At 43.9% G+C, this 9,691-nt stretch overlaps 1 protein-coding gene across 1 annotated transcript in view; it reads left to right on the top strand.

Moving 5' to 3' along the window:
• Window positions 1-8,310: 8,310 nt before the first annotated feature.
• The window catches only part of RGS22 (regulator of G protein signaling 22), a 110,207-nt gene continuing 108,826 nt past the window's right edge, over window positions 8,311-9,691 (top strand). Inside the window, exon 1 of the mRNA XM_090040424.1 lies at window positions 8,311-9,467. Coding sequence (XP_089896550.1) covers window positions 9,443-9,467 — 25 coding nt within the window. The 5' untranslated portion in view covers window positions 8,311-9,442. The remainder of the gene's footprint in view (window positions 9,468-9,691) is intronic.

Raw genomic sequence — 9,691 nt, 5'->3', positions numbered from 1 at the left:
ATGACCCTTCTGAAAAAAATAGCTGTTAAATACTTACGATTTATTTTTTCTTACTTTCACTAACTCTTGAAAAGTATTTCAGTACTGAAAAGACTTTGTGTTTGTATCGGTACTTGCTCTGATATTGTTTAAAATATAACAAATGTCCTACTTTTATTTAAATTGTATTTTTATCTACTAATGTTTATAAGCAATGCCCAAAGTTACTATAACTGAGAGATTAGAGGGACAGTGTTTTTTCTGTGTTTTCTTTTCCCCACTGTGCATGTCAACATTTTGTCCACAGTCAGTTTAATAGCAATTTCTTGGGGCAATAGTAGCAACAGAAAAGAGAAACTCCTTTTCCGCTCCCACCCTTGAGCCTTGGGGGCCTAATTCTGCTCTTTCACTAGGGAAAATTTGTTGTAAAACCAATCCCTGTAACTGAAAACAGAATCAAGACCTGCATTGTTTAATGTGTTTTACTTTTTTGTAAAGCATGTGTGTACATATTTGATAGGAATTTAATTTAACCTATATTTTGGCTGTTTCCCCTAGCCATCTCTATGAAATATTACAAGCCTTATTATACTTGATATCTCACTGTGGAATAACCTCATTATCCTTTGCCACCAAGCTTACTATATTAAAGAGAGAAACTGGATTATTTATTTTTTGCTAAACCAGTATTGCCTTCCATCATATTTATAAATTTGTTTTTCTTGAAACAATTACAAACTATCTTGTACTGATGTAGCATTTTCAGATATGCAAACATACTATTCTATCAATTACCCTCTTTCTCACTTCATGAGCTTTAACTGTCTTAGTAACATATTCTTATAGCTTCACTAACTGGATTTGGAAGCAATATAAACTACTTGCAGGTCTGAGGAACACTGAAGACTGTTTCCTGGATTTTGTTCCCTAAAAGTTGGTCACTTTATGTATGTCCATTTTCTTTCTCTCTCTCCTTTGATGTCCTATTCAGTAGATGGCTCACACTTTCTTTTGTTATCCTTTTGCTCCTTGCATATCCAGGAAACCCCTTTTTCTTGTACCTTTTGACATTTTTTAGTACTAGTACCAATAGGATTCCTTCTGTCCATAAGCAAAACTCACTAACTTTTAGAGTTCCATAGACATAAAAACTTCAGGACTAGCCTTTGTCCATTTCTTTGACTTGTAATGAAAACAGCTTTTTTCAGATTTGTAAAATAACACCAGAAAGATGTGAATAATGCTGCACATACATCTCTTCTGCCATTGCAAACTACCCAAACTTCACTGTTCTAGCTTTAACAACCAAATATCCTTGATAACTTTGCAGTTCTTCTTCAAATGTCTGTCCAGACACATTTAATTTCTGCTGCATGTGTGCCCCAGGCATATGACATTGGAATATTTTGGCCTGCAGTGTCCACTGGGGCCATGCCTGTGCCCTGAATGACCCTACATGGTTCAACCTGGTGGCATAAAAGTCAAAATAGGCCTGACTATCCATCAGTTCCTTTTCACTGCATTTGGCTGTGAGATGTATGCTCACATTTTCCACTTCTCTGTGTACTACACAACTGCTAATTTTGTATATACATAATTGTACAGTAATATTAGGAGAGTTAGTTTTGTAATATAATCAGTGTAAGGTTTCTATGTCCTTTGCCACCAATTTATATAAAGGTATTGGTGTGATAGATTTCCTGATACTTGAATTAACTGCAATCCAAAATATGCAATGTGCTTTAGCAGAGTATCTATAGTCACCATAATCACTAGTAGGTATCAATTCCATTTTGTGCTTTTGGTACTAATCGAATGGAATTAATGGAATAAACGAGGGGTGCCTGGTTCTTCTCTTCAATAAATCTAAGCACTAAAGGGAGACATGCACCAACTCTATTGTATTAAATAGCACTTCTCTTGGTGAACTATTGCTATAAGTTCTAAATTGGATTCTAATTCTAATCTGGATGAGAGAGTTGTATTTTGAATCACCTTTTCTTGAAGAGTCCAGCTACCAAAAGACATGTTTGAAACGAAGAAGATAAAGAATGAGAGAAAAGATAAATTCACTTTTTCAAAAAAGATCTTTAAAGAACTGTAGCAGTGGAGAGAGATGTTTGTAGAGACAATGAGATGGCAAAGAGAAATTAACTTCCTCATACTTGCTCACCTTTTATGTTCCTGCCCATTCTCTTGCTCTACTGCTCTCCATCTGTCAGGTGTCTGGCATACATAACATTTAAGGTGCAATTCATGTGTTTATCACACCATAAATAGTAGAAGTGCTACATGTGAAGCTGATTTATGGCACTGTAAAATGGCATACCAGTCACAAAGATATTGCACAAAATATGTGGAACATCTTTGTGGCTCATTTGTATGGTGTCATAATTTGAATGTGCTTGCCCATGAATAGCATGTCAAAGGCAATGCTGACAATCAGTTAATTGGGATGATTAGCATTGGGGCAGCCCTGCTCCTGATGCTGAAAATGGGCTGCTGAGAGGATAGGTTGCAATGGCCTGGTGGTTGTGGGGGAGGGGGGGATGAGAGGAGGAGGCTGAGAATTTTATCCTGCTAGGAACTTGGCAGCCCCCAAGCACAGAAGCCTTTCCTGCCTTATGGGGGCTGCAGGGTAAGTGTCATGGGACAGCCCTCTGTGAAGGGTGTATGTCACAGGATCAACTTCCATGAAGGGCCTACCTTCACGTCCCTGTGGGAGGGACACCTCTCACTTTTCTGCCATGCCTTAGTTGTTATAATAAAGATAAGGAGGAGTCAATGGTGTCCCAGGAGGTTACTCAGGGTATGATGCCCCAGTGCTCTGGGGCTCCACCTCACCTACACCCCATCCACACATCACCTGACAACAACGCAGCTATGTGTGGTCTCCTTGGTTAGTGAAATCAGGGTCCTACAGCTCAACTTCTCTGACAGGATGTCTCTCCAGTGTTTGGCCCAGGAAATAAAACGGGCAATTGTCCCAAAATAATGTGTCCCTATGGATGAACTGAGTTGCCCTTTTTGTTAGGCACAACCCCTTAGGGGCACCCGATATCTCTTGGGCTAAGGATGCCTCCTGCCTTTATTTCAGGACAGGCTGGCCTGGCGAGCTGAGTCTGCCTGCCTTCAAGTTTGGGGCTTCTTTGTATCCCCCTTATTTTCCAGCTCAGCTAGGGACTGCCTGCCCCTCATTTGCCCCAGCTCTTCCTCCCAGGGCCCTCTCTTAAGGGTAAGTACAGACCTATCAGGCACCTACCGGTGTTCTCCATCTCTTGCTCATTCCTCCCTGCTGGGTCTGTCTCCTCTTTATATTTTCTGGCTCATCATAGCTGTTTGACATCATCTGTGGGGTGCCTGCCCAGCTGGATGATGCAAGAGCTAATGAAACACCACGGTGGTGGAGTTTGTTGCTCCCCTTCAGTCTGCCATGTCCCTGTGGGTAAGTGTATTTGGAGCCTGGTCTCGGACAGGCTCCACTGTACTGGAGCTCAGCCCCTGGCTTCTGACGTCACACAGCAGCACTGAGCAGACCCTTCTATCGGGACCGCTCTGTGATAGTAAGGCACTTTAAAATGCACAGTCATGGGGAGCTCTGGGGTTCTCCACAACCAGGCAGGCTGACTATGCAAGGGGTTGCAGAACAAGACACTTTAAAATGCTTTTCACTTTAAAAGCAAAGCACTTTAGGCATCCTTGCACATGGGGACCCTGAGTTTGGAGAGCCTCTGCACACAGTGTTTAACGGTTCTGGTGCAACAGAACCTTAGAACTGTGGAGAAGCTTCCTGATCTAGGGGGGTCCCAGTAACCCAGGACCTTTAAAAAGCAGGGCTGTAGCCCAGCTTCACACACAGGTGCCAAGTACATGGGGGTATGGGCCCTTTCGGAAAGAGGGCTGTCACCTGAAATGTGTAAAACTTTCCACATGTCCATCATCTTAGCCCCTTGCCCCCGGCAAAGATAAAAGTCTGTGCCTATGGCTGCACTCATGTTTTTAGACATCCACTGAGACCTCAGGATTGGGACGAGGATCTCTGATTCTGGGCCCCAGCAGGGAGCCCATAGGTTTGTAGGTGTCAGGTAAGTAGGGTTGATTGACTCTCCTCATCCAGCTCTTACAAACCAATGTCCCAGGCTCCCTGCTGCAGAACTGTGACTGGGTTCTGGTCCTGCCATGCACATGTGATATGGCAGGAGGCATGACTGTTGTGATCAGGAATTAGATCCCATTGCACCATTAAGTGAACCTTTGCCAGGAACCTTAGTTTTGTATGTAACAGAACTGCTAAACAACCCCTTATCCCCACTCCGAAAGTCCAACTTAAAACCTAATTTTCTCCTCCTAAATATCTCCTTCTCAGTAACCTCTCCATCACCTTCCAGGTTCTGAACTTGTTTTATATGATGCCTTGTGTTTATCCTGTCTAAGAGACTATATACTATTCAGGGCTAGAACCTATTTTTAATGTGTGTGGCTTGACAGCACTGAATCAATATTTAACAGTAAGAACCACAACCATCAAAATGACAATAATCAAGGTGGAAATATGGAAAGAGAAAAGAAGAGGGAACAAGGGAAGGAACTACTTTTTATAGCTGTCACCTGATGTGTTTTCCCCAGGGAAAAGAAAGGATGGCACATTATTGTTATATTAGCTGAAACCCACAAAACCCCTGCAAGTAACTTTTTATTGTAATACAGGATTTTTAGTTATTCTTTGACCAAATACTTTACCAGAATCAAAACTTCTTGCTGTCTAAAAGGCTACATAAAGCTGTCTATATGTAAACACAGACGTAGGAATATAAATACATATTCAGTCAAAAATCTGACCTTGTGACTTATTTATAGTCATAGAATAAGAGGGCCCTTGTACACATGAGAAAATTGCCCCTTTTAGTGGTTTAATTGCCTTTTTTAATGATTTAATTGTACAGGCAGTTCTCCGACTTATGACAAAATTGATTCCTGAAAACCGCATCTTAAGTCGAAACATTGTAACTCAGAACCAATTTTCTCATAAGAAACAACGTTATAAATGGGGGATTAGTCTCTGAACCAAGGCCCGACACCCTATTTTTACTAAAAATACCCCAGAATTTTGTACTGGATCAATTATAGATGAGTAATATAGATACATTAATGTACTTATATTGTAAATAGCAGTCTCATTGATTTGGAAGAACTTCACTGAGGTGACTTTGATGGACTTTTTGAAGGGTTCTTGGCTGGAGTCTTCTCAGGAGTCTTGGCTGCAGTTTTTTCTGGAGTCTTGTCTGCTTTCTTAAAAGAAAGTGTCCAAGGAAGTTTGGACAGATGTTCTCCAGGGAGATGAGCGACACAGCAAACTTGTTCGCTGGCGTGGCATTGCATCGGATTCAGTGTTGTAAAGTTGAAACTGATGTCATAAAGTTGAAACAGGGTGTCAATTTATAAACATTGTATGTGCAAAATGTTGTAACTCGGAATGTACGTCAAGGATCGCCTGTATAAGTGTACATGTTCGGTGGGCTGTTATGATCAAATTTTATAAGTGTACATGTTTGGTGGCATATTTCGATTTAAACAACTTTTTTACATAGCAAACTAAAACACATCGCATGTATTTTAGTTTGCTATGTAACAAATTACAGTGATATTCCTTACATGTACAAGGGCCCTATCAGGAGAAGGCAGTAGGGATGATGCATGGTTGCTGGAAGCTTGGGTGTGCTCAGGAAAGCTCAGGTTTGGTGGGCTTTCAGTCCCCTGTGCACCATCTCTGTTGCCTTCTCTGGCTGCCAGCACACCCAGCTGCCCTCCTGCCACCTTCCCGGAGCAGCCAGCCCATCCCAGGCAGTCCCAGGTGGTGGGAAGGTAGCAGGGTTGGTTCATGCGGCATTGGAAGCCCACCATTACAATAAGTGAATGACCACATTATTTTCCATAAGGTAATAAACACCAATATCAGTGCAATAAAGTAATAAATACCAAATGAGCAGCAGAGACCTTTTAAAGAGAGTTCCTGAACAAAAAGCAATTTATTTAAGACTTGACTGTTATGCGTTGGAGGAGTAATTGGAAATTAAGCCACAGATACTGAAGATGAGATGAGTAATGAACAAACCAGGCAATTGATGCTAAGTTCCAGAATGAAAAATCTTCAGGAAAAGGATTAGGTTGCCTCATAGACATTTTTGACTAACACAACAAGGTATTGGAACATTAGTAAAATTTAAAAATGTGTATTATTTCTAATAATCCACCCAAAGTGCATTGAGTCCAACTCCATTTCCTAGTCCCATTGTGGGACTTGTGTGTTGGGAACTTTAAGAAACCTCTCTATAGCAGGGTAAATTTCATCCACTGAGCATTCTCTCCCCTTGACTGATTTCAACAGGCAGATCTGATCTGAATGGAATGATGAAAATGTAATCAGTACAGCGGCAGGTGTTAGAAATACTTCACTCTCATCTGGTTAGATGTGTAAACTTCAGTGTTGATTTTTAAAAGAGTGGATTAGTTCTCTGCTTGTTATTATTTATTAAAACTTACAAATAATTAGCTGTGGTTAAGGAGATATTAGAAATAAACTAGGCTATCTATACTTACACTTGATAAAGGAAAGCCATGAGAACTCCAGAGACTGGGAAAGAGGGTTTGGAATACAATTCTAATTATTAGTTTACAATTCATTTAAAAAAATGCAGCAGCTTGAATTTATTCATTTTAGTAATGTATGAAAGGTAATTCTTCCTGTTAACAAAAATTGCATTTAAATTTTACTAATTGTTGCACTTGTTTTTCTTTTTCCAATTACCTATATTTTTAGATACTGAAAATGTTTAAAGAATTCATTTTATAATTACAGTAAAGCATATGAAATTGCATAGTACTAGTAAATAATACCTCTAGACATAAATTATTAGTTTTAGCCCATTCTCTCATTACACAGAAACTACCTACAGAAAACTTAATTTAGGAGTAATTAACTAATTTTCCATCATCTAAAACACTGAGTATATTTATATAATTATTAATAATGCACTGTATTTGGGAGGATCAGTATGGTTGTATTGCATAATACACTTTTCAAATGTATCAGAAATACCTGGCTTTAACTTTGTCTGCACCCCCTCTGCACTTCTCAGCTGTGTATGATCCTCTAATGCAGGGGTTTTCAACCTTTTTTAGCAAGCGTACCCTTTCTGGTGGTGGCAGCCGGGGGTGTTGGTCACACATGGCAGCCACTGCCACCACTCGCTGCCCTGTGTTGCCACTGCTGCCACCCACGGCCCTGCGCTGCCACACCCCGCTTTCCCATGGCTGGTTGCAGGTGCGGCTCCTTGGGCTGCTGATGGGCCTCATGCTTGGCCAGTCATGCACTGCTCATCAGCAGCCTACAGAGCCGCATGTGCAACCAGCTGTGGGAAAGCAGGGTGGTGGTGCCCACTGTGTGCAACTCCCCCCATGTTGGACTGGGCAGCCACTGTATGGCCTGCAGAGCGGTGCTGCTGCTCTCACTCTCCCCCATCTCCCCCCTGGGAGTGGGCATAAAAACACACTTGCCTTCCCTGCCATTGAGACCCTTGCAGCAGCCCAGTGGCCAATCCGGAAAGCAATCTGGGGTGGGGGGCAGGGAGGCACTGTGCGGGGCCAGCGGTGCCCGGTACACCCCTCCCCCAGGTAAGAGGCAAAAGTGCCTGGGGAGATGCCGCTGCTGCCCTCCAGGGTGCGCTCTGTCCCTGTCTGCCCACCTGTGTGTACCCCGAAGACCTTTCTAAGTGCCCCTAGGGGTATGCATACCCCCAGTTGATAACCTTTGCTTTAATATGCTAAGCAGGATGCCTTGAGGTCCTTTCAAGGGTGCCATAGGGTACCACTGTTAAGTGTGCAAATGTGATTCATAAGGTAAACCAAGAAATTTCAAAAAGAAATCCATAGGATTGAAAACCTTTTGTCCTGTTTGTGGTCTTGCTATGTTCTATACAACAAAATGATCATTTTATTATTTTTCTCTAGTCAAAAAATGAGTGAAAACTAAGAGCTAACATTTCCTGATGAGTGCCTTAAGCTTACCATGGTTGAGAGGTATTGCGCCAAGGTCTAGGCTTTGTTTTAAGGAAAAGATTGTGCTTTCATATCAACCCCATTTACAGCTAACAATTTTTCATTTAGACAATTAGATACATTAGAATGTTGATTCCTGGCTCTAATTTCCTGCTTAACTTTGGAAAGTTGTAACATTTTCCTTTCAGTGCTAAACACATCTAATTTATAATCCCTTATCACAGTTCAGATTCCAGCAATAGCCTCACTCCGGAGTAAAGACAAGTCCCTCTGCTCTAATCTGGCTAGTTCTCAGCACATTACTTACTCTGGGAAGGAACTTCATTTTAACAAATAGGGATATTTGATTAAGCACAATTTATACTTGGGGAGAAAAAACATTCTGACGAAGAAATCTCAGAAAATTAACGTTACACAAAAGTCAAGACTGATTTATTACCACAAACGGAATAAAATGTAATTATGAAAAGGGTCTCTGAACTGAAGAAGTGGGATTATCCAAGTAGCCTAGTGCGGCGGTTCTCACTCAGCCTTTCGCACCTTACGTCCCACCAACCTTTTTGGCAAAAAACCCTGGTTCCACCATGATAAAAACAAAACCCCACAGTTCCAGATTCATCTCTTTGAAGTGCAAACTTTGTTTTTTTTTCAGTCGGGAAACAAGTTGAAGTCCCACCTATGCCACCTCTGCCTCCCACTGCATGGGACGCCTGGATTGACGCCTTCGTGTCCTGCCACCGGTTCCTCAGCCAGGCGCGTCCCACTGGTTGAGAAACACTGGCTTAGCGGAGCGCCGTGCCTCAACCCCGCTGAGTTACCGCGGGAGGGGGCTAGCCAACATTTTCAACATCCCTGCTGAAGAAGATACTCTTTCGCAAACATCGTTTTAAATATAAAGATGGATGAAAAGTCGCTTTGGTGGATACAAGCAGCAGCCCGGCCCAGGCCACTGCGGGCAAGGGAGTCCGGCACGAGGATGAGCCCTTTCGCACTGCCCTGGCTCGCGCTCCCGAGGCCTCCGGGCTGACGGAGCAGCAGCGGGCGGGTGCCCAAGGCCAGCGGTGCTAAATGCATCACAATGGAGGTACTGCACCAGGCCGCGGAAAGCCCCTGGCACCACCAGCCTGCCCTTGCCCTCCACCGCTGGGCCTTGCGGGGCAAGGGGCTGCCCCGGTGCTGCCACATGGCGGCCCGGCAGCGCCGCGAGGCCCCGTTGCCTCCGCCCGGCCCCATCCGGACGGGCCCGGGCGCTGCGGGGAGGAAGGCAAACTGTTTTTCTCGTGGCTCGGAGAAACGCTGTCACCCCCACGCATTGTCTGCGGCTCCATAGCAACCCCGGTCCGGCCCGGCCCGCCCCGCACCTGTCCCCGGGCTGCCGGAAGGCCTCCCCCGGGCAGCGCTCCGAGCCATGCGCCAGAAGCGGCTGACCACAGGTACGTAAGCCCCGCCGGCGAGCGCCCCTCGGGGCTGTGCCCGGAGGAGGGACCCGGGAAACTCGCCCGGTGCCGCCTTCGGCCGGAAAAGCGCGGGCCTTCCCGCGGGCCAGGCTTGGGGCAAGCCGGCTTCGCTTCTAGCGTTGCCACTTCTCACCATTTTATCATCAGCCCCTCAGGCGTTGCTGTTTATTCTTAAAACCTAATACCCGGCAGCCCTGGGA

This window comes from Crocodylus siamensis, chromosome 3 (genome assembly GCF_052110815.1).
Source record: "Crocodylus siamensis isolate JL-2025a chromosome 3, ASM5211081v1, whole genome shotgun sequence".
NCBI classification, from domain to species: domain Eukaryota; kingdom Metazoa; phylum Chordata; order Crocodylia; family Crocodylidae; genus Crocodylus; species Crocodylus siamensis.
The sequence above is the reverse complement of the archived record's forward strand: the minus strand, read 5'-3'. Positions and strand labels throughout refer to the sequence as shown.